Source organism: Miniopterus natalensis, chromosome 20 (genome assembly GCF_054644295.1).
Source record: "Miniopterus natalensis isolate mMinNat1 chromosome 20, mMinNat1.hap1, whole genome shotgun sequence".
Lineage (NCBI taxonomy): Eukaryota > Metazoa > Chordata > Mammalia > Chiroptera > Miniopteridae > Miniopterus > Miniopterus natalensis.
The window spans coordinates 708,205-734,108 of record NC_142100.1 but is presented as its reverse complement, the minus strand read 5'-3'; the positions used below and the strand labels follow the sequence as shown (position 1 = coordinate 734,108).

General features: G+C 39.9%; 1 protein-coding gene across 3 annotated transcripts in view; it reads right to left on the bottom strand.

The window, feature by feature from the left end:
- TBCEL (tubulin folding cofactor E like) overlaps nucleotides 1-19,431 on the bottom strand; it is a 72,500-nt gene extending 53,069 nt beyond the window's left edge. For all 3 annotated transcript variants that reach the window (XR_015716223.1, XM_087828513.1, XM_087828514.1), the window contains exons 1-2: nucleotides 19,388-19,431; nucleotides 514-663 (exon numbers count right to left, since the gene is read on the bottom strand). Coding sequence is in view for 2 of the 3 variants with exons in the window: in XM_087828513.1 (XP_087684639.1) it covers nucleotides 514-646 (133 nt within the window). In the remaining variant the exon portion in view is untranslated. The remainder of the gene's footprint in view (nucleotides 1-513; nucleotides 664-19,387) is intronic.
- Between the last annotated feature and the right edge of the window lie 6,473 nt (nucleotides 19,432-25,904).

Genomic DNA, 25,904 nt, shown 5'->3' with positions numbered 1-25,904 from the left:
AACCCCTCTTCTGGAATGTATCTCCTCTAACTAAACTCTACATTCCTGAAGGCTTAGTTCAAGTCTCACACCTTTGAACCCTTTTCTGATCTTACTCTCTTCTAAACTTCTTCCCCAATCACCGTGCCATTCACTGGGATCAGCGTAAACTACCTCATGCTGTATTTTTCTAAATGGGGCTATCTTGCAATCCAATCAGATTGTTGGGCTGTTGAGGGCACAGTACAGTTTTACAGTATCTTGTACCCTCCAAGTTCCTTGAAAGAATATGTATTTGAAATGTTATCACTCAAATATTGTTCTTGTCCTATGAATGCAACTAAAATGACTTTTGGCCAATCAGGAGCAAAACAAATCCTTTCATTTCTTAAAAAAAAACTGAAATTGTAGCAAGGGAGAAAGAATGACTCATAATTCAAAATAAAGAAAATAATTTGCAAACAAGGCAATATTGTGGTTTAATGTGCTAATTAAGCTCCAGCAAATAAATGTTTTAGGTCCCATCTTTCTTACCTTTCATAGGAGAACCCTGAGGTGTAGCTGGGACGTGGACTCCCATCCCAGGACCACGGCGGTAAGGAAAGTTTTCAGGACTGTATTTCTCACATAATACTTGCATAAAACTCCTTCCGCTAGGTTGATCCATCTTTCTTTCCTAAAATTCTACAAGAAACCAAGAAGTCATTAAGATTATTTCTCTTGTAGTATAAGAAGAATTTTTTAAGAATCAATTATTTATAAGGCACTAGACTAGGCATTGCAGAATATAAGACACAGTCACTGCTCCCAAAAATTTATACTGTGGTGAGACCTTATGACTTAAGGAAGACCATATCTAGACAAGAGACAGCAATACACTTCAGCACATGATAATTACAATGCAGATGAAAAGTCCTACATGATTTAGAGGTGGTGGCAAACATTTTCAACTCAGGGTGACAGGACTTTGGGGTGGTGTATATGGTTCACGTAGTCACTGGTGAAAAGGGCTAGACAGAAGGAACTGATGAGACATCACACTAAAGAATTTGAATGAACCCTCTGATATTTGTCTCTTCTTCCATAGTAAAAGGATTTTTGATTGTATACATAGCTACTTGTATTTAGGAATGAGAATACGATTAAGTTCTAGTTGATGAAATAAATTATTCTATGGCCACTTCTAGAAATCATTCTTCAAAGAGAACCAAAGTATGCTTGTTGCCTGAGTTGTTTATTTTTGCTTTTATTGTCTTTGCCTAAGATATATCCCCCCCAAAATTGCTAAGATCAATATCAAACAGTTTACTGCCTAAATTTTCTTGTAGGAGTTTTATGGTTTCAGGTTTTACATTTAAGGCTCTACTAGGTTTTGAGTTTATTTTTGTATATGGTGTAAGAAAGTGGTGCAATTTCATTGTTTTGCATGTCCAGTTTTCCCAACACCATTTATTGAGAAGACTGTCTTTACAACAATGTATATTCTTGCCTTCTTTGCTGTAGATTAATTGAGCATTTAGGCATGGGTTTATTTCTGGGCTCTCTCTTCTGCTCCTTGATCTATGTGTCTGTTCTTGTGCCAGTACAAACATTTGTGCACTTACTGAATCAAAGTTTTATCTGCAGAATTTACCAGTTTAGACTATGGAACACATTTCATAATATCACAAGTCACCTGGAGAATACAGGGCTGCCCCCTGTCAGGATCCTCATTTGGGACCTTAAGGTTAGTTTTTAGTTCAAGACAGTTTGTTCTTTCTATCAGTGTCCTCTATCCCAGCACTGATTGTGTCAAAACTGAACTGCTCTGCATTCATCTAGGCCTTCAGGAAACTTCAGGCCGTAAGATTCTTTTTCTAATGTAAATTTATCACAAGTAACAGACAATATAGAGCAGGTGCTGTCATTAGTTATAGCACCATAGCTTTTATTAAAGATCTGTCTCAAGTAAATGCCAAGAAAATTTTAGAAATGTTTTTTAAAAAAAAGAAAAAAAAGAAGTGTTTAAAAAAAAAGTCAAAGCAGCACCCTAGCCGGTTTGGCTCAGTGACTAGAGTGCAGGCCCACAGACAGAAGGGTCCTGGGTCCATTCTGGCCGGGCACACACCTTGGTTAAGGCCCCAGTCGGTCAGTGTGTGCAAGAAGCAACCAACTGATGTGTCAACCTCACATTGATGTTCCTCCCTCTCCCCCTCCCTCTCTCCCTCTCCCCCTCCCCCTCCCTCTCCCTCTCCATCTTCCCTCCCTCGCCCTCTCTCCCTATCCCACTCTCTCTGAAAAGCAATGGAAAAAATATCCTCAAGATGAGGATTAAAAAGAAAAAAGGTCACAGAAATTACACTGCTGTCTTCCATGCAACTGGCAGCTCAAAAAGAATGGCGAGTGTGGGGAGGGCGGGGAGCTGTCGGTGTCAAAACAAGTCACTGAGTTAGCATCTTTTACCTGGAAGCTTCAGCACCACTTAAATTCAAACCTATGCAATAGCAATAATCATACACAATTTGAATGAGGCAAACTGAGGGATGGTAATATTAAAGACACATTCAAGTCAAAATAAGTCCGAGTAAGCGAGTAATCATGGGAACACAGGAAAGTTATTTCTCATGGCCCCAGGCTTTAATAACTCTTCCAGACAGGCTGGGGATTTTTTCCTTCTTTTTTCCCACCCTAAAGGCTTAAAAGCAATGCCAGGCGCCTTCATTGGTCATTTTCCAGGATACTCTATTGAAAAAGCGTTCCAGGAATGTAGATAGCATACACATTAATATGTGGGTTCTGAATTAGAATGCTAAGATTGCAAAATGAATCAGTAACATAAATCTACTCAAAATCTGTTGAGGGAGTTTGAGGAGGAACAGTAGGTGGGAAAGGAAAATTGAAAACCAAACAGATTGAAAAATGAGGAAATGCAGGATGCAAAAAGATCTTTAAGTGGAGCTTTTGTAAGGTTTTGGGGGGTGGGGGGGAAATCTATGCCTTTCTGGGGGGAAAACAGGTGTCAAATTACATCTGACTATGTCTCCTTGGCACAGCGCTAATGCCTTTGTGAAAGTGGCCCACAGCGCGCTCAGGCGGGCGGCAGGGCCTGGGCGATGCTGCTTGGTTCCATCATCACGTTGGGGAGCGCGCCTGTCAAAAGTTCAACTCCTTTGGGCCTCAAGTCCTGACTATACTATGCTCTTGTAAAGTGCTGGACAATGTCACTATAAAGTGCAAGTTGGTGGATAAGGTGTTCAGTATACTTTTGCCAAATAGATAATATCAGAACAGAAATAGGCCCCGTCCAGCATGAAGCAAAAGCTTCACTGTGCTGTGTGTGGAGGGCTGAGAGAGCACCTCAGGCCTGCAGTGTCACTGCCTTTGAGAGACAAGTTAGATGTGTTAATACATGTTAGCCAAACATTTCATCCAAATTACCCAAACTATGTTCAAACTACTGTGACTCTGGAACCATAATGGCTCCAAGAGGCAGAGGTGACAAAGCCATAAATACACCTGAGGGTGCATGCGAGCTTCCAGGCTTCCTACTACCTCTTCCTATGGAGATGAACTGAGAGGCCTGGTGCTTCCTGCAGCAGGAAGCCAATCCCACAGGATCCAACTGGAATAATAAATAGTTGGAAACTGATTTACAGTTCTAAAAAATAAACTGCAATAATTCAAAATATGCATTAGTTTAGGGGGAGGCTAAATCTCCAGTAAGAGTTTTCATAGCATAAAAAGAGTGGAGGAGACACTCTCTGGTTGTTTAAAACTATTTCCAGCGCAGCCGGTGCAGCTCAGTGGTTGAGCACCGACCTAGGACCCAGGAGGTCACGGTTTGATTCTCGGTCAGGGCACATACCCAGGTTTTGGGCTCTATCTCCAGCGGGGGGCATGCAGAAGGCAGCCGATCAATGACTCTCTCATCATTGATGTTTCTATCTCTCTCTCTCCCTCTCCCTCTCCCTTCCCCTCTCTGAAATCAATAAAAACATATTTAAAAAAAAATAAAACTACTTTCAGTCATTTGACATGGACCCACTTATACACAACTAACCAATCTCATCATTCATCAGAGAAGGGCAGAAAAAAACTACGCTCTAAAAGCCACCTGCCCATGCCCTAGCCGGTTTGGTTCAGTGGTTAGAGTGTCAGCCTGCTGTGGAATGAAGGGTCCTGACTTTGACTCTGGTGAAGGGCGCGTACCTCTGTTGCAGGCTCAATCCCAGAGCTCGTCAGGACAAGTGTGGGAAGCAACCAATCAATGTGTCTCTCTCACACTGATCTCTCTCTCCCCCTTCCACTCTCTCTGAAAAGCAATGGAAAAAATATCCTTGGGTGAGGATTGAAAAATAAAATAATAAAATAAAATAAAAGCCACCTGCCCATATTTTGGTATCAAATATTTGAAGAAAAAAACCAAAAAAACTTAGGTTAAACATTTTGGATGAAGGCTCTACAATTTTATGTTTAGGTCCCTTTGGTCAGATGACATTTCATTCTAGTCATTTTCCTCCACTTAGGTGTCTATTTCCTTTACAAGACAATCTAAGAGTAAAAATCTCTTTACCACTTGTTTAACAAAAATGGAGTGAATATATTTAGTTAATTTTATCATCTCTTTTGTGCACCTTATCATTTTTCCCATTCATGTATCATAAAATGAATGTCCTCACAAAGCTTAAAGTCTTATTTAGTTCTGTTCAACAAACAGGAAGCAGACAGTGCATCTGTGTCAAACACTGTGGGGAGCACTAAAGAAGTGAGAGTGAGAAAACCCGAGCTCTGCCCTCAGGACCGCCACAACCTACACGAAAACAGGGGCATCACACACGCCTGAAAGAAGCCTCACAGAAACCATGAATTCAGACACAAGAAGTGATGAACCTTTGGAAGAATGATCAAGGAAGTAGGAGGTGAAGCTTGAGCCATTCTGAAAGGTGATTAACATTAGGTTAACTGGGTGGAGAAGAGCATTTCATGCACAGGAAATAACAGAATGTGAACAGGCGCAAGGGACATAAAACACTGTCTAGTCAGCAGTATTGCTAAAATGTAAAATACGTGTTGGGGAAGCAAGGCAGGCAGGATATTTTGCTGCAGGGTGGGTAGAAGACTCAGCTTATTGCTCAGATTCAACTTTATCCTTTAGAGATAACAGTAAGAAATTTTTTGATAGATCACTGTGAATAGTTGCAAGGAGGGGGTTACCAGTCTTCATGCAGAATATCAAGAGTCAAATGGTGAGAATTTCAAACCCCATGGGCAATTAGGAGTTTATTCATTTTCGGGGCACATTTTCAGTACAGACAAGTAGATAGAAACTGCATATGCAGTGAAGGAAATAAGTGAAGACGGGGCATGGACCAGGCCTCCGAGAAGTTTAGATGAGAGCAGAAGAGATGGGAAAACTGATGAGGAAAAACCAAGTGTCCACAGACAGAGTTTTTATAGCTTATTCTCTTTTTTAAAAGGATAAAAGATAAATTTGTAGTCTGAGTTTTTCAGGGGGGGAGGTCAATAAAAACAAAATAAGTTTGTGAGGGAAAATCTCCCAGAGGTCATCAAAGAATCCTTTAAGATTATTAGCTTTCTCAACTTTTCCAAGTATTTTTTTATTATGTTTTACGCCCATTTAACTTTTGCTTTGTTGGTTTTTAACCCAGAACAGCTTCCTTTTTTGAAAGATCCCACTACACCCAAACCATGCCAGTGTCTTGGACATTTTAGGTAGCTGGGACTTCTATTTATTTCCCAAATCTTTCTGATCCTCAGCATAAGTATATCCCAATAAAACATAATTACTCTAGGAAAGGATATGTACGTGTTATATATTTTTCCTTCCATAAAAGATTAAGTAAATTAATTAATAAAGGTATATGAAATAAGCTTTCTCTAGCCCTGACTGGGTGGCTTGGTTGGTTGGAGCACCGTCCCATATACCAAAAAGATTGCGGGTTCCATTCCCAGTCAGGGCACTACCTAGGTTGCAGGTTCGATCCCTGGTCAGGTATGTATGGGAGGCAACCGATCAACGTTTCTCTCTGACATCTCAGTTTCTCTCTCTCTCTCCTCCCCTTCCTCTCTTGCTAAAAAATCAACAAAACATATCCTTGGGTGAAGATTTTTTTAAAAAAAGTTTTTTTCTAAATAACTGCTTTAAAAATACAAGTGATAACACTTTCTGAATTTTTTAAATGTTCAATTGTAAAAAACCTATAACACCATATAGTTTTCCTGTAGATGTACTTTCCATTTTTATTGGCTAAGAAAAGCATGTAAATAAGCACTGCCCAAACCTTCTCTTATCAGAAGCATGCTTACAGCCACAGCCACACCCAGAAGCTTGAGGATGCACTTTATAGTGTATACTTTTGCAGACAGTTTCTCCATGCTATGTAGATACATATTTTTTACACAAACATTAAATTACTTTATATATATACTATGTATATATTTTTTTGCTAAATAGCTCATGAAAAACTTTATCAATAAATGTATATCTACATAATCATTTTTAAGGTTTGCAGAGTATTCCAATAACAAGCTTTTGCAGCTGAAGTCACGAATGACAGCTATCTCTCCCATAAAAACACTTCAGGGACATTATCCAAGTGAATAGAATTAGGCTAGACAGTCTCACTCTTGATTTCATTTATCTTCAAGTATGTAAACCTGCAATTCTCAGTACCTCCCGTAAGCATTATGTAACATACTTAAGTGGATGCTTTCTTGGGATGAAAAGAGAGGAAAATAAACTAATTCTAATAAACTTTCAGAACTATTCTATAGTTCACCAATTCACAAATCTATGCATTCCAAGTACAAACTGTAGTGTAGCTAATAAATCCATTACTGTGACATACCACTTAATAAACTATGAACCACTGTTTTTCAGTCTTTCTCAACTGTATACTAAACCACATTTAAGTGTAATAATGTAGCACATCAACTTTTCAAGATAAAATATTTTTTAAAATATCCAACATTGCCAAATGAAATGTGAATTCAGTCTCCTGCTTAGTCCTTGAATTATGCTATTGTAAGTCACTGCTACTGCCCTCTTAACTTCTCACAGCACTTTGCTTCTCTCTAAAAGTAACAGATATTAAAATATCTAACTCAAATTCTTTATTCCAAAGATATCTAAAGCTGTGACTCTGTTATCAGTGAATACAGCCTCAGAGCTGTATATATTTTCTACTAAACAACTATAATGCATATAAGGCATATTTGATGTTGAAAAGAGACAAAGTTTTCTCATCTACAACTGCACATTTTCAAATGTGACTGACATGCTTGCTTGTGGTCTATTGTATGTAAATACAGTACTTGGAATTTCTGATCCAAATGCACTGACCTAAGAATTTTAAGACTCTGACTAGAAAGCATTTGAGAGAAAACAAAAATTAAGAAAGTATTGCTATTTATACTGAAGTGAAAATATTTCTAAGGAATTCTCTCTTGATTTCTATAGGTCCTTATTGTCCACAAATGTTGGCTTAAACCAAGTGTTGATATCCCTATTAAATTAGGCATTCTAAAATATAGAAAAACACTTTCCATAAACTTTCAGAAAGAGTAACAAAAAAAGTTTAACATTCACTATACCCTTTAATTCATTAGCATCCAAGGAAGAATTCTACCCTTACAGCACCTCCCAGCTCCTTCACAAATTTGTATACATTCCCTCTCCACTGGCCCAGATTCAATTTGGGACAATCTCAAGGCTTGTTGCACTTTCTCAAAATTCAGGAGCAGATACATTTACTCTCAAATTCATGTTCCCCCAAAGCCAAGTGTCCCCACACAGAGTTTAACAACCGTTTTAAAGCCTAGCAGTTTTCCACAACCACCCCCTGAAACAGACAAACTGACACATCTCTATTTACAGGATATGAAACTGAGGTGACTTGCTCAGGTTTCTGTGGCACAAACAACATGCTAAGTCATACTTTCTGCACTCCTAATCTATTGAGCCATGCTGTGTTTATTAAAAAAGAAATATTTCACGTCAACAATATATGGCATCACACACAAATCATAGAAATACAACTTATTAAAATATATGAAAACCGCTACACCCAAAATACCTCTTGAACAACATCAAATTGAAGCACAAAACTAAACAGCAATATTGGTTTAGTCACCAAAAGGGAAAAAATATTCTCAACTTCTCCTTCCTGCTAAAAAAAGCAATAAATACTAGTTTCTTGAATGGATTCGTTTTCATTAAAAGAAAATTATATGTGCATGCTATCTCTCAGTGATGAATACACAAGTTTAAGGTCATCATTACTCAGCTGTTCACAGAACAGATTACTCCCATGATCTCCACTCCTGAGCACCAATAGAAACTATTAAGTTAAAATAAGGCCTCACTGGGAACAGACTACTAGGTTCACTCTGTAGCCTTCCAGACCAGTGATTTTCAACCTTTGTCATCTCATGACACATAAACTAACTACAAAAATTCTGCGGCACACCAAATAATATATTTTTGCCAATCTGACAAAAAACATTGGTATAATTTTGATTCATTCACACCAGATGGCTATTTTGTTGGCTGTTGTCTTTTTTATTTTATTTGATAATATAAGGGAAAAGGGGTCAGTGCCCCTGAATAAATAGTCAGGTATTGCATGTTTTAAAAATGATCATGGCTCACGGGTTGAAAATTGCTGTTCTAGAAGACTTTACAAACCATTCTGGCTTATAACCAGGGAATGCCAGAATGTTAAACATCGGCCACATAGGGTTCACAAAAGTTTACATGCCATTAAAACAATTCACTAGTCCCTTTCACATTTATTGCTGCTATAGCATGGCCTGTGGTGGCATTGCCTGGTGGTGGTAATACAAGTGCTGGTTCTAGATCAGAGCTGCCTGATGTAAATCATGACTGACTCTACCACTCTGTGTGACTGGCGGCAAGTTTCTTCGGTTCTCTAAGTCTTTGTTGCCTTATCCACAGAAAGGGGTAATAGATAACCTCTAACTCCTAGTTTACAGGGTGCTAAAGATGAGTGGTGACAATATGCATAAAAAGTGTTTACCACAGTGCCTGGCACATAGAAAGCACTTAATAAATATGAGCTTACTATTACTCCTATCACTACTGTTACTCCTAGTACTCCTACCATCACTACCCAGGGAATATGGTAGCATTAATGTAGGGCTGGGGGACTAGCAATTTTCAACCTAATTGTTTTTGGTTCCAGGTCTTTGTTAATTAATGCCAATTAATAATTCAGGCAGTAAAAATGTCTGACACTTATAATGCCTCCTTAGCTGGAAGCTCTTCCTCTGTCCTCTCCACCTATCTAAATTTTATACATCCTTCCATGCACAACTCAGAATATATTTCAAAAATGAAGCCTTTTCAGATACCCCCTGCCCTAATTACCGGTTTCCACTGAGCTAAGCTCATAGTATCTATTGCCTAAAATATTCAGTGGGCAACTAATCAATCACATACTGGCATAGGATCTTTTCATTTTTGTCCCACCACTCATGCATAATGATGTGATTTTCATGTGCTTATGCCTTGTGTCCTTAGAATGTATAGTTCTTGAGGGGAAGGACTATTTTTACCACATGCTTCTTTGTAGAGATCATGGAATAAAATTTTGCACTTAATTTGGCACTCAGCAAATGTGCTAATCGATGAGTTTTCTAATCAATTCTGATTGTGCATATCAAGTGAATTTTATAAAATATGAAAAGCACGTTTATTAATAAACTCTGAGATCAAAGTACTTATGAACAAAAATACTTCAGATCAACCACTAAATATGTACTTAAGTCTACCACTCCATGGGGATTCCAAAAATAACAGATGACATGATTGAGCAATGAATCCGTAGCATAGTCAGAAATACCTAGACAAGCTAAATTCTTCTGCAAAACCTACAATCACAATAGTTTTAATACTATTGAACATATGATTTTTGGTATCCATATCATACATTTCATATGCAAGAGTTAATAATTTATGCCATACTTCAGAACACTTTAGTAACTACAGATTAATATATATGCATTGCTGGTATATATGCATTGAGGATATAAAATGGTATAGCTGCTGTGGAAAACAGAATGGCAGTTCCTCAAAAAATTAAACATAGAATTACCATATGATCCAGCAATCCTACTTCTGGATATATACCAAAAGCATTGAAAGCAGTGACTTGAGTAGATATTTGTACAACAGTGTTTATAGCAGCATTACTCACAATAGCCAAAGGATGAAGACAGCCCAAATATCAATTGACATATGAATAGATAAACAAAATGTGCTATGTACATATGATGGAATATTATTCAGCTTTGAAAAGGAAGGAAATTCTGACATATGCTAACACATGGAATAACTTGAACACAATGATAAAAGAAATAAGCCAGACACAAAAGGACAGATGCTGTACAATTCCACTTATATGAGCTATCTAGAGTAATAAAATTCAGAGAGACAGAAAGTAGAATTATGGGCCGGGGAAAGTCGGGAATAGGAAGTTACTGAGTAATGGGTACAGAGTTTCAATGTGGGAATATGAGAAATTTCTCGAGATGGATGGGGGTGGTGACTGCACAACGTGAATGTGCCTAATGTTAGCCACTGAACTGCACACTTTAAAATGGTAAGAATGGGGCCTGGCTGGTGTGGCTCAGTCAGTTGGGTGTCATCCTGCACACTGAAAGGTCACCAGTTCAGTTCCCAGTCAGGACACATGCCCAGGTTTTGGGCTTGATCCCCAGGAGGGGACGTGCAGGAGGCAGCCAAGCGATGCTTTGCTCTCACATCAATGTTTCTCTCTCTCTCTTCCTCTCTTTCTAAAAGTCAATAAAAAATCTTTTTTAAAAAAATGGTAAAAATGGTATATTTTGTTATATATATTTTACCACAATAGAAAATATTTCAAAAACTTAGTAAGATATATAATATGTAAAAAATGAATATGGGTCAAGTCCAAAATTTCTGGTTCTCTCTCAGCACACTTACCAAATTAATGACAACAATTCACTTAAGGATCTCAGTGAGTGAGGGATAAATTTTAGTCAAATCTCAATAAATGCATTTTATGGGAATTTTAATTTGTGATGTATATGATCTTTGCCTTTTTCTTGGGCTCCTTTACTAATGTTCATGTGGAGAAATGTGGGTAATGTATGAGGAACTATAGAATTAAAATTTAAATTACAACTTCCAAAAGGTGCTTGCCTTTATAAAATTTATGCCTCAAGTTATTAACAGTATCTCTGAGAATGATCCTCATGAGTTAAAATAATAAAGGATTAATAACTTAGACTTGTTTTCAACATTTTAAGAGTCCTAATTCTTTCCTAAAATTCTTTGCTCATTTACCTATGAATTAAGTATCAATATCATTACAAATATAGCAAATTATTCTCAAAAAGAAGTCTCTTTTTTACGATAATGATATCTGTCAATAAGAGCTTAGTATTTGAGAGATTCACTGCATTAAACTATTTTTTGAAAATAAAATACTATAAAGATATGTGTAAACATAAATGGGAAGGGAAAGTGCTAAAGTTAATCGTTTTCTGAAAAACTCTCTGTCTCCCAAGATTTCACAGTAAAATTGTGCCTCGTTATTAGTGAACTCCTTATCTACAAATTTGCCTACCCACTAAAATTTGTTGCAATCCAAAAATCAGTATTTGGAGCATTTTCACTTCAAAACTTAGAGTTGTTTGCAAATACTCACAAAGCAACAAAAATTTGAGTAACACGATGTACACGTTTCCAGCTGAGATAGAACAAGGTGGAATTCTGCCTTCTCGTTTCAGCCCTCATGCTGTAAACAAGTGTCTTTTCCGCTATCTATTTAATGCCATGCTTTTCATATTTTTGTGTTTTTGAGGTGACTTTACTATTGAAAATGGCCCCAAGTGTAGTGCTAAAGTGCTGTCTAGTGTTCCTAAGAGCAAGAAGGCTGTGATGAGCCTTATGGAGAAAATACATATTAAATGAGATTTCTTTAGGCATGAACTATAACGCTGCTCACTAGTAATTCAAAGTTAATGAATTAACAATATATACGGAACAAGGTGTCTTTAAACAGAAACACATATAAAACGAGGTTATGTATTGATCAGTTGACCAAGGGCTGGCAGGAACCTAAGTCTGTATTTCTCCCAGGAGCAATGGTTCCAGAGGCACTAATTCAGTATTCGTGGCAACTTTACACAGGTACCATGCATAACAAGCCTCAGAAGCACAGGCTGTACTTTGTTAAAGCTAACAACTTCGGGGTGTGGGTGGGAGTGGGGGGAAAGGTCAGTGAGTAGAAAAGGCAGCCCAAGCGCAGGCACAGGTAATACTGCAAGAAGAGGCATAGAGATCCACAACAAAAACTACTCAATAACTGGTCTTGAGACAGTGATTGTCAATCTGGGGAAAATGAAAGTTAATCCTCACCTCACAACTCAGCAAAACTCAACCCCAGATAAAATGTGAAAGGCAAACTTTATCCTTATGAGAAGAAAATGATTATATTTTTCTAATAGAAGAGCTTTAAGATCTTGATATAAAAAAATATTTCATAAAACATAAAAGGAACCCATAAGGAAAGGTTGACCAGTAAAATGAAAGACTTTTGATCATGAAAAGGCATTAAACACTTAAGAAGACAACTGGAAAAAGATACTCGGAACACATGTAACTAATATAGAGAGCTCCTGAAAACAGTAAGAAAAAGGCAAACCACCCAACAGAAAAACGGACAAAAGACATGAACAAATATTTAACAGAAGATAAAATTCTAATGATTAATAAACATGTGCAAAAGATGTTCAACAATATTCCAAAACAAAAAATTAAAATCTCAATAAAATACCATATTATATAAATCAACAACATTTAAAAACTCCAACAATACCAAGTGTTGGAGAAAATGTGGAAGAATAGGAACTCTTCCATTGCTAGTGGGAGTACAAATACCTTGGTACAAATTAATGCAAATACCTTGCAAAACAATTTATCAATCACTGTCCAGTGAAGTTAAAGGTGCACACACCCTGTGATACAAAAATTCTGCTTCTCAGTGTAAACTCTACAGGAACTTGTTCACCTGCACCAGGAGAAAAGTAAAAATCTCCACAAGACTATTTTTTGAAATTACAAAAGTCCTGGTAGTAAAAAGGGCCTTACATCCAAGAATAGGCAGCTGGATAAACTGTTATATTCATACGGTGAATAGTTACACAGCCACGGAAATTAACAATTGGTATCTCCCTACGACTGCTTGTTCATCAACATGAATGACTTTAAAAAAACAAAGCTGAATGAATAATCACAAGACTATATACAAGTTCACTAATTAAAAAATTTAAAGCCATAGAAAATTAATGATTGTATCATTTAGGGTCACATACAGGTGTGGTAAAAACCAGAAGGAAAAGGCAGAGAATGCTAACAACACTCAGAGTGGTGGTACGCTGGAGGGTGGGGATGGATAACCAGGGAGACACACGGGGCAGATCAACCCTACTTCCCTCCTCAAACTCGCTCCTCCACCGGGCCCTGCCTTCAGAGCTACATCCGATTTCTGTCTTCCTCTCTTGTAGTTAATCAGCAAGACCGATCAAGGGTACCTCTAAAACACCCCAATTCTTTCCATCTCCATTGTTTTACTCTGGTTCAAGCCTCCATCAGCCTCTCACTCATGACAATACAATTCAATCTCCACAAAGCAGCCAAGCGGTCTCTAAATTTTAGTCACGTTCTTTAAACTCTCCAATGGCTTCCCTTCACACTTAGAATAAAACGCAATCTCTTTATCATAGTCTTAAGGGCTTCATTTAAGCCTACCCCTCTAGAACCTCACGAGCTCCACCCTCTTCCTAGCCCACTAGGTGACTCCCCCACTTAATGCGTTCACAAGGATGCCCTTTTCCTGGCTCTTGGCTTAGCTGGCTTCATCTCAGCATTTAAGCCTCAAATAAATTTAAACATAAATGTTACCTCTCAATGAGGCTGCCTCTGGCAACCCCATCAAAAGCAGCACCCCTGCTACCTTCAATCACTTATCATTTCAACCCTTTTTCATTTTTTAACAGTACTTCTCTCGGTCCTGGTTCTAGGTCCCTCTCTCTCAGAACCAATCCCACAAAAGCAGGAGCCATCAGCCTGGTTCAGCAGTGTCTCGCACCTGGCAACAAGTACTTGTTGGATGAATGAAAAAGTTAATTTTACTGTGAATAAACATGAACATCTTCTGGCAGTGAAATGAAAATCAAGTACACCAATCAGGAGTATGACAGAATGGAAAGAGAAATTTTGAAAATCACTGGAAACGCATTCATCTAAGAATTTTAGTTTAAATATTCTTTGTCTCTAAAGTACTAGTAATAGATCCCACTCCCGAGGATCATCAGTGATCTTAGTTCAGGCTTCACACAGGCATACAGTCCTGAATTCCAGTAGTTTGTCATTTGCTTAAATCTCCTGTTCTTTTTTTCATTAATCCTCACCGGAGGATATTTTCCATTGATTTTTAGAGTAGAAGGGAGGGGAAGGGGGAGAGAGAAAAAGAGAAAGATCAATGTGAGACACATCCGTAGGCTGCTCCCTGCACAGGCCCAGATCAGGCTGGGGATCCAACCTGCAACCCAGGTACGTGCCCTTAACCAGGAATCGAACCCTTGATCCTTGGGTGCATAGGCTAATGCTCTAACCACTGAGCCACACTGGCCAGGGCTAAATCTCCTGTTCTTAGAAGAGCACTATGATTAAGAACATGAACTTCAGTTTGGCCTGAGTTCAATAATGAATCAAAATTGAAATATGAGCAAGTTACTTACCTCTCTAATCCTATTTTCTCATTTGTAAAACGGATCTATTAATAGCTACTTCAAAGTCATAGTAGAGATTAAATAAAATTTTTAAAATATCTAGTGGTGTCTGGCATGTGGTAAGTAGTCAATACGTTGTAGTTATTATGATGAAAACTATGAGTAGGAAAATCCAGACAAGCAGGAAAGCTTATCTGAGTCAGATAACAACTAAACATCTTCTGTCACTAGCAGAGGTAGACTAACTTTTAAAATGTACGGGGAATACATACCAGGACTAAATGCCTTTCCTTCCAAAAGAAGGCAAATGTACAGAAAGGTGATACAAAAGAATGTCCAAAGCACTTTGAGAACACCAAAACTGAGTCTTAAAAGAGAGCCACAGGAACTCCCCAGATGAAAAATACAGAACATGTAAAGGCCAAAATAAGGGTGACAAGTGTTGAGTTGCTGCCGTGGACTGTGTGGGAAGAGGGCTGGAAGGTGAAGACGGGCTGGCAGGACCACATGGTAAGGGCAGCCCTCCGTTCAAAGTTTGCACTTTATTCTTCAGGCAATGGGGAGATGAAGGGGGAAAAAAATTTAATGTGCTAATTTGACACAAAAATTCTAAAGCAAAACACCTTTATGACTTTAAATATCATATAGGCCCTCTATCTGCTAAACCTGAGAAGTTAACTATGACTGACCGGGAATCTATTAGCACCACTCTTGTCATGCTGATCATCCTTTTGACGGCAGATAAGACCTTTTGAGTTTCACTTTATGCCTTGTATTATGTTGTTTTACATATGTTCTCTCATCCAATTATTACAATACCCTATGCAGAGTACTATTATTAATCCCATATAACGCACTGAAAAACTAAGGCAGAAATGTTAGTCAGATGGCTAGTGAGTAGAAGAGACAGGATTCAAATGTGGACCACCTGACTCCAAAGCCCTAAAATTAAACCAGCCTACTGACTGCTATTCATTTACATCACTCGAACAAAAAGGTACATACTATAAGTAGGTACCTACTGTAATTTAAAGCATCACGCTAGGTCAGTGATTCTCAAATTTTACTGTATAGAAGAATCACAAAGGCAGATACCTAGATTTTGATTCAGTAAGTCCAGGGCACAATTTTCAGAGATCTGCAGTTTTAACCACAAATCCAGTTAATTCTGATTCAAGGGTCCAGGAACCATACTCTCATAAAACTTGTGCTAGGTGTCCTAGAGATTCAAGGATATTTGAGCTTCCTGTCTTCTATAAGTTTACAGTCTAAAAGGGGTAAAAAGAAGGTACACAAACAACACAAAGCAATTCAGGAAAAGCAATACAGACAATACAGAAAACAAAGACTTAAAGGAAGAAGGGTCATCTGTAATGAAATGGAAATAAGATGGATTTCATTAGGAAAGGATACATTTCCTACAGACTTTCAGGGATGATGTTACATACAAAGGAAGGTATGATGAGTAGACCACTTGGTAGAAATGGGGGATCTGCATTTAGGAATGGAAAAATAACGTCAGAAAGAATAGAGGCTGTGGAATGACCTCAAGGTCAACCTACACAGTATGGGCTCTTAATGCTGGCACTGGGAAGCTGCTAGTGGTTTTGAGGAAGGAAATGATAAAGGACAACAATATTCTTTGAAGCTATACAAGATCATGCAGAACTAGAACAACAGACAATTTCTTTCTAATCTCAAAGAAATACGAGTCAGAATAGGGTAGTGAAAAAGTTGAAAAAGGGAGGAATGGTAATCCTTAATGACTAACTGCATGTAGGGCAAAGGCAACTCTCACAGCTAAATGATTTCACCCCTTAAACCCAACTTGTATCACTGTCAGGTTCATGTTACTTTTTAAGAACTTTTTCTTACACAGCTAACCTGGCTCAAAATATATAAAGTTCACTTATTTAAAACACAGTATGTGTCTAAGAGGTGGTTAATAGGCCTCTGAGTAGCCAAAATATGTATCACGAAGTTCAGGTGCTAAAAAATATACTAATTTTCATATTATAATATATATAAATGAAAGAACATTATTCAGAGCTATACAATCTCATTTTACACAAAGTTCTAACAAATGTAAGCATCTAATTTCCAAACTCACAGCAGTTTGGAAGCAAAAATTAGAAGGGGAAAAGATCCTGCTATAGGTGCACATTCATTTAAAAGTCTGAGGTTCAAAAGAAATGAAAACTATAAAAAAGCACACACAATCACTCAGGTTAAATTCTCCACAACTGTTTATTGATAGGTACACAGTTACCAGAAAAAAAAAAGTAATGAGAATCTTCCTTAATGTTTCAAATACCTACCCCCCATACACAAAAAAACCTTTTAAACATTCTTTAAAGCTAAATATTTTAAAACAACTATTTACCGATTAAAATTTAAAGGAGGACTTATACATGCCAACACAGTCTGCTCATCAATAACCAAGATATAGTCAATAAACAGTTAAAGGTAAGAAAACTGTATTTTACAACACACAAAGGTTTAAAGATTGTAAGAATGCTTTCTTAAGGCATCTAGTCAAGAATGTGGCTCCACTGATGAAGTTTAATTTCAGTAATTCTTCCCTGATGTCTGCTGTGCCTTTGAATTCCATGTTCCAAATAATATGGAGCCATCCTCAACAAAAATTAACACTATTAAGCTGGTCTTAAATATATACCCTATAAATTTACCTACTGAAATCAGCTAACACCATTTGACACTCAACATCCTGTAGCAATAGGCTACGTGACAACTTTTAAAAGAGCTTTAAACATAGCAACATATGTAGGCTTCTCACTTGGTCACCAACACTCTTACTGTTTATTATAATACTATCATATAAGCACCTCACTAATTTATAACAGATGAAAACAACATTTTCCTAGGGGAATAACAATGTTAACCGAGTCAAATTTATACTTAAGTTTATGATTAAGTTTAAAATATACACCAAAGCCTTTAATTATTTAGAAGTATACCATACATTATTAGAGTAAGAATAGTTTAGGTTTCAACTTGATATTTTTTTAAATAGCAGAAAAGCAAATCAATGTATATTTACAGCACTGTAACACTGAAATAAAATTACCTTAAATATGTTGTAGGGATAAATCAACTAAATGGAACTAGATCTCTCGTATTTCTCAGACACAGTGAAGGACAGAGAAAGTTAAAGAACATGCTTATTTCAAAATTTTCATCAAATGATCAAGCAAATTAAGATATCAAAGATTAAGATTATGGTACAAAACAGCAGTCAAATATGGTATGTTATTAATATTTAAACAAATGAAGCTGGTCCTCTCCCCAACACCCTCACAATCCATGTCCTGTAATCATCCTTGCTCTCTAGAGGCATACAGTATGAGGACATTAATTGAAGCCAAAGAAATGTGCCTTGGAGTCTTTTTCAAACGGCAATTTGTGACCCGTAAATCAACATAGTGGATTTAGTCAGCATTTTTTAATGAAATAGAATAAAATATAATAGAAATTATTAGACTGCATCACATGTAATAAGGATAAACATTGCCTTGTGATCCTTATGTACTAGATCGTGATATTAAATGTACTTCTCTCTATGGAACATGGTTTTTAAAAAGATGAAGTTTGAAAGCTCCTGCTCTAGAGATCTGGGTGTAACGGCTCAGGACCCAGAGGCTGAATGCTTTCAACAGTCCTCAGCACCTACACAAAACCTCTTTGCTCAAGATGGACTCTCCGAAACCGATTTAAAGAGCTCCAGGGCAGCACAGAAAGAGCTGGCACAGGCCTCAGCTAAACCTGTGCTTGGACTAGGATTCTTAACTTCCCCAAGCAGCCTTAGGCGGTGCCTACAAACTCCTTGTAGGTCAGCAACCTTCAGAGTAGAACTCCTCCTTCCTCCACTTTAGTGAACACTCAACTCTTGCAGTTAACTTTCCTCAACTACAGCCGCCAGCACCAGTGCCCCGAGAAGGCAGCGTAAAGCCTGCGCTGCACCACTTCCCAGCCCGTCTCCCCCGAGAAGCCCGAGCTCCGCCCTCGCCACCCGCAGCAGAGCCGGCCGCCACCTGCCCGTCCCAGGCCCCGCCCGGCTCCAGTCCCTCCCCTCCGCATCCCCCGCCGAGGGCAGAACGACTCCCCGAAGCCCTCCGTAAGCTCCGCGCCCTGCATCAGCCCAGGGAGGGCCAGGCCCGGCGCCCCAGGACCTCCTAGAGGCGAGTCCTCTACTGTTCTGCTTTGGTTCAGTGGTTCAGAGACCAGTGCCCAGGTGCCCGCCCAGCTCCCAGGGACCCCGGCCTCCCGCGAGCCCCGGGGCCTCTCCCATGCACCACGCCCGGGCGCGGGAGACGCCGCACCTCCGCCGCCCCCCGCCCCCGCCCCCGGTCCAGGACCGGCCGCCCTCTCCCGCCCGGACCCTCTCCCGGCGCCCTGCCCGGGCCAGGCAGGCCTGCCTCCCGGGGCCCCGGGCAGCCGCCGACCCGGCCCTTCTCCCACACGGGCCTCGTCCCGCCCGGGGCCTCGGGTGCTCGCTCAGCCGCGCCCGCAGGAGCGGCCCCCGCCTCGGCTCCGGAGGGGCGCCTGGGCCGCGGGAGCCCAAGGAGGCGGCGCGCGGGGCTCCACTCACCCCTCAGCCCGGGAGGCGGGAGCTGCTGCGCCGTCCTCCCCCCTCCCGGCCGCCGCGGGAGCCGCTCCGCCTCGGCCCGGTCCCGGCCACCCCGACCCGCTCCGCTCGCCTCGTCCCCACCGCGGGCCGCAGGAGCCCAGCGTCCCGGCCTGACCCGGAAGCAGCTGTCAGGCCCAACAGCCCCACGTGACCCGGCCGCGCGCTCACGTCGGCTGCGTGCGTGGGCGGGGCGCCGGCGGAGCGGGTCCCGGGCGCGGGCCGGGGGCGCGGGCGGCGGGCGTTGGCGCGGCGGGGCCGAGCCTGGGGGCCGCGGGCCGGGCCGGCCCTGCCCTGCCCTGCGCCGCGCGAGGGCCGCCCGGGGCGCGGGGAGGAGCGCGGGCTGTCGGCCGCGTCGGGCTCGGGGGCCGCGCGGGGCGGCCGCACAGGAGGGCCTGGGCGAACCTTCACCGACCGACGTGGCGGTTGCCCGGTTGTCCCTAGTTGCAGGGTGACCCCATCCGCTCGCTTCCTGTGCGGGTCGGCGTCCTCGCTCGAGGCGGAACCGGTGCCCGCCCGAGGCGCGAGGCGGGGTCGCGCGGGGCCGGGGCGTCCCGGGCGCCCGCGCTCCAGGGCCGACGGGGCGGTAGCGGCTTCCGGGTGCCGCGCCCCCCAGGTGCCGGGCCCTGTGCTTGGGCCACTTCAGATTTTATAATCTTCCACAAATAAGTGTTTTATAGATTTGAAAACGGAAGTTCACAGAGGTTAAGTGATCCGCCCCAGACCACCCAGTTAGGAGGAGTGGCCGGGCTGATTTGAACCCGGGCCCGCGCATGCGCTCCACATTGCGCCGTGCTGTTGCTCCAGCCCGCACTGCGCCTGACTTGGATGGTGACGCTTATGTACTTCTTTGTCCATTTCTTCTGCAGGAACGTGCATGGAATAGGATGGTGCTGGCTGATCCTGAGGCTAATGCGGCCGTGTGTGATGTGTTAGCTGAAGGGTTAGGGGTTGAGGTCTGCTGCATAAGCTGTGTGTACTTCGCTGTGTGTGGCACACACGCATATGCATGCATGTGTATTTATTGGTTCCTGGAGACGGGGAGACAGAATTCTTTAGGAAGGACCCAATGGCAGTTCCTGGGGACTGACTTCTCTCATTTTGTTCTGTTTTCTCTCTCCCATAGGTAGGGCTTAATGGAGTTAAAGGGGAGGGGGCATGAAAGAGCTGGTTAAAGAAAGTGCTCTGAGGGTCAAGGGGAGGGTGAGCCAAAGCAGTGTGGCTTAGTTTGCTGAGATGGGGCTTCCCTCTCCTGCTGCAGAGAACAGAGAGTCTTTCTGGCACCTTAGGATTAATGTATTTGGGAGTGTCCCGGTCATTGCCATGATCACAGTCAAAAATAGCCTCAGTAGCAAGAATCATGAGAAGAGCAGAATGAAATATGCACAGAGGAGGAAGAATAGGGTAAATGCTGCGTGGAAACTCAAATGATACACTTACTTGTGAGTACCCCTGGGGACACCCAGAAATACTTAGGGAAGTTAAATGTATTCTGAGCAGCTAGGAAAAAAGGCAAGATATGTGGGTCATTACTGTTAACAAATACCGTGTACAAGTATATAAATGTATATGTGAGGATTGTATATGACTGGGTGTGGTTAGTTATATACTTCTTTATTTCTTTGAGATATTATTGAGTCACTTTTCTCTTCCCTTCTCTCCCCTTATAGAATAAATTCCTAAAGGCAAGATCAGTGTCTTTACCTATCTCCGATCTATCCCAAAAAGACAACCAGAATTATCTTTCTAGAACTCATATCTGATCATGTTATTCCCTGTCTCCTCTTATTCTGTACCTGTCCTGTTCAGTCTGGTAGCCACTATCTACATGTGGCTATTTAAAATTAAATTAATTAAAATTGAGTTAAATTAAAACTGTATTTCCTGAGATGTATGACACTAGCCATATTTCAAGTGCTCAATAACCATATGTGGCTGGTGCTATCATATTGGACAGTGTCCATACAGAGTATTTTTATCATCACAGAAAGTTATTGGGCAGTGCTGCTCTATACTCTCAATTCCTCATGTTTCTCTTCTTTGGAAATTTGTTTTGCTAAGCTCTTTGCTGGAAACATTCTTCTATCTCCTTGAGACTGAAAATTTTACATACTTGCTTATTTTCTTATTGGCTCTGACAAGCACGTAAACCTCTATGAAGGCAGGAACTGAGTCTATCTTATACACCACTGATTCCCCATTATGTCTAAAGGACATAGAAGGAGAGTAGACAGTGAACTAAAGTGAAAAAAAAGTAACAGAAAGGCAAATTTCTGGTCATTTTATTAGAACTTGTTGATAATTCGGTTATTTTAACCTACAAACAGCAATTTCATATGGTTCAACCTAATAGTAAGGAAGAGCTTTATTTTTTTATTTTATTGTTTTAAATTTTTTATATATCTTTATTGATTTCAGAGAGAGGAAAGGAGAGGGAGAGAGAGAGAGAAACATCAATGATGAGAGAGTCATTGATGGGCTGCCTCCTGCACGCCCCGGACTGGAGCTCAAGCCCGCAACCCGGGCATGTGCCCTGGCTGGGAATTGAACCCCAATCACCTGGATCCTAGGTCAACGCTCAGCCGCTGAGCCATGCCCAGTAGGCAGGAAGAGCTTTAAAAGACTTGGAGGTGCTTTAGTCAGATCTAATGAGTTCCCTGTCTTTACGACTTGGTAAGCAAAGGCTAAATCTGTTAGAATAATATATAAAAAATTCCTGGATAGGTTAGACTGGTTGACCAGTCTGATTCTAAGATTCTAAGTCTATGTTCTTCCAACTGAGTTGTTAATTCAAAGTTGATTATGCTATAACAACAGTCATAACTACTTTCTGAGTTTTACCATGTGCCAGATAATGCTTGATATATTTCACATAACTTATTGCCTTTAATCCTCACAATAATCTTATGATATATGTTTGGTACCATCTGATTTACCAAGTGAGACATAGGTTAAGTAATACACTCCCTGCAAAATACAGCTAGTAAATGGCAGAGGCTGAATTGAAATTTAGGTCAGTCTAACACCAGAATCTGAGTTTATAGTAACACTATGATGATGGGATACAGCTCTGTCTGTAATTCCAGACATGTATTTGTCTTTTTAATTCAACAAATGGTTATTTTATAAGGGATGTAGTTCCTTGCATTTAGCTAGGTGGTTTGGAGAAAGCAAAAATGGATAAGGCATTGTCCCTAAAATGTAGTTGGAAAGATAATGCATACAGGGTGTTCCCCAAAATGTATACACACTTTGAGTAATTATTAATTCCAGTGGGTTAAATCTGAAAAGAAAGAATCATCAATTGAGTCATCGGCTCAAATGTGTGTATACATGTTTTAGGGACACCCTGTATATTCAAGTAGCTGTGATACAGGGCAATTAAAGGTTGGTTATTTTAAAAGGGGATAAAGAAGTCATCTTCTTGGCGGAAGTTGTCCCCAAAGCAGGCAAGAGGATAAGGTCAGATTCACCTGAGAATCCAGTGTGAACAGGAGGGTGCACAGATGAGAGCACCGGGAGAGAGCCAGGTGCTTTGCTTGAAAGAAGAGTGACCGGTTTAGAATTAAGAGTCTGCAGTACTAGTCCTGGTTTCCTGCTAAGCAGCCATGGCATTGATCTCTTTCTGCCTTAGAGCTTTATCTGCCAAATAACCTGAACTGGTAAAACAACCCTGGTGAACCCACTGAAATTATGTGTAATATGTTATGTTTATACATATACCATGCATCATGTATTTTCAAGAGGAAGTGCCATACGTTCTATCAGCTTCACAAAGAAATTACACCTCAGAGATCTTTTAGGCTACATTATGACATTAAATACTGTAATCCTGAGGTTCTATATTTTATTTTTATCAACATTACTGATATGTCAAGAAATGGTCTGTCATGCCAAGCTTAGTGACCAAGCAAAAAGCAGATATATTTTTATTTTAAACTGGAGAGTCATATCTAGAACTGTTTAGAAAGTAACAGGATATCCTTACGGGGAGGAATATGTTGAAATTTTATTTTTCATTACAGATTACATTCAATATTATTTTCTGTTAGTTTCAGGTGTACAGCACAGTGGTTAGACAATTATACACTTTAAAAAAGCTTTCCCCCTATATTTTCATTACCCACCTATCACCCACCATACACAGTTATTACAATATTGTTCACTGTATTCCCTAGGCTGTACATTACATCCCCGTGACTATTCTGTAACTACCAATCTGTACTTTTTTTTTTAATATATCTTTATTGATTTCAGAAAGAGGAAGGGAGAGGGGGAGAGAGATAGAAACATCAATGATGAGAGAGTCATTGATCGGCTGCCTTCTGCAGGCCCCCAACTGGGGATCGAGCCCACATCCTGGGCATGTGCCCTGACCAGGAATCGAACCCCGATCGCCTGGATCCTAGGTCGATGCTCAACTGCTGAGCCACACCTGGCTGGGCCTAATCTGCACTTCTTAATCCCTTCCCCTCCCATCTGGTAACTGTCAGTCTGAGTCTGTTTCTATTCTGTTTGTTCTTTTATTTTGCTCTTTAGAGTCCACATATAAATGAAATCATATGGTATTTGTCTTTCGATTTCACTCATTTTATGGCCGAGTAATATTCCATTGTATATATGTACCACTTTTATATCCACTCGTCTATTGATGGGTACTTTGGTTGCTTCCGTATCTTGGTTATTGCAGGTAATGCTGCAAAGAACATAGGGGTGCATATATTCTTTCAAATTAGTGTTTTGGGTTTCTTTGTATATATACTCAGAAGTGGAATTGGTGGGTCATAGGGCAGTTCCACTTTAAATTTTTTGAGAACTCTCGCAGTGTTTCCATAGTGGCTGCTCCTATCGCATTCCCACCAACAGTGCATGAGGGTTCCCTTTTATCCACATCCTGACCAACACTTGTTGTTTGGTGATTTATTCGTGGTGCTCATTCTGACAGGTGTGAGGTAATATCTCAGTTTGGTTTTAATTTGCATTTCTCTGATGATTAGTGACATTGCACATCTTTTCATATGTTGTCTATTGGCCATCTGTATGTCCTCTTTGGAGAAGTGTCTGTTCAGGTCCTTTGTCTGATTTTCAATTGGATTGTTTGTTTTTTTGGGGTTGAGTCATATGTGCATTTTATAAATTTGGGATATTAACCACTTTTTGAAGGTTGTCTTTTCATTACCCTGATGGTACCCTTTGTTGTGAGAATACTTTGTAGTTTGATATCCCATTTGTTTATATTTTCTTTTGATTCTCTTGCTCAAAGAGATATATCAGAAAAAAATATTGGTAAAAGAAATGTCAGAGATTTTACTGCTATGTTTTCTTGTAGGAGTTTTATGCTTTTGAGTCTTACATTTGAACCATTTTGAGTTTATTTTTGTATATGATGTAAGACGGTCTGGTTTCATTTCTTTTGCATATATCTGGCCAGTTTTTTCATACCATATATTATATAGACTATCTTTACCACATTGTATGTTCTTGTCACCTTTGGCAAAGATGACTTGACCATAAAGACATGGGTTTATTTCTTGTCTCTCTATTCTGTTCCATTGTCTGTATGTCTGTTTTTATGCCAGTACAATGCTGTTTTATTTACTATATCCTGGTAGTATAGGTTGATACAGTGATTCTTCCAACTTTGTTCTTTTGCAAGATTGCTGTGGCTATTGGGATTTTTCATGGTTGCATATAAATTTTTGGATTATTTGTTCTAGTTATGCGAAATACGCCATTGGTATCTACAGAAATTGAATTGAACCTATAGATTGCTTTATGTAGGACAGACATTTTAATGATGTTAATTCCTCCCTATGATAACATGCAAGTGAACCTCAACATGATTACCAGTCTGTTTCTCGTCAGAAATCTTGAAGGGCAGAAGGTAGTGGGATAATATATTTTTTAAATGTGCTCAAAGAAAAAATACTGTCAATAAAAAATTATATGTTGCCAAAACTGTCCTTCAAAAATCAGGAAAAAATTAAGATATAAATAAAATCTGAAGAGTTCATTACCACTAAAACTGTCCTAAAAATGCTAAAGATGGTTCTTCAGTTTGAAATGAAAGGATGCTTCACAGCAAATTGAAGCCATATGAAGATATAAAGATCTCTAGAAAAGGTAAATACAGGGGCAAATATAAGAGCTAGTATCATTGTTATCTTGGTTTGTAACTCCACTTTCTATTTTCTACAAGATGTAAAAGACAAATGCATAAAAATAAGTATAAATCAATGTGAATGGTACATAATATATAAAATGTCATTTGTGACATAAATAACATAGAGCAGGGGGTGGCAGAGCTGTAAAAAATGTCGAGTTTCTGTTTATAATTGAAGTTAAGTTGGTACAAATTCAAAATAGATTGCTATAATTGTAGGATGTTATATGTAACCCCATTTAACTTAAAAAAAATCTATGGAATATAGACAAAAGGACATGGGAAGGATATCAAAATATGTCACCACCAAATATCAAC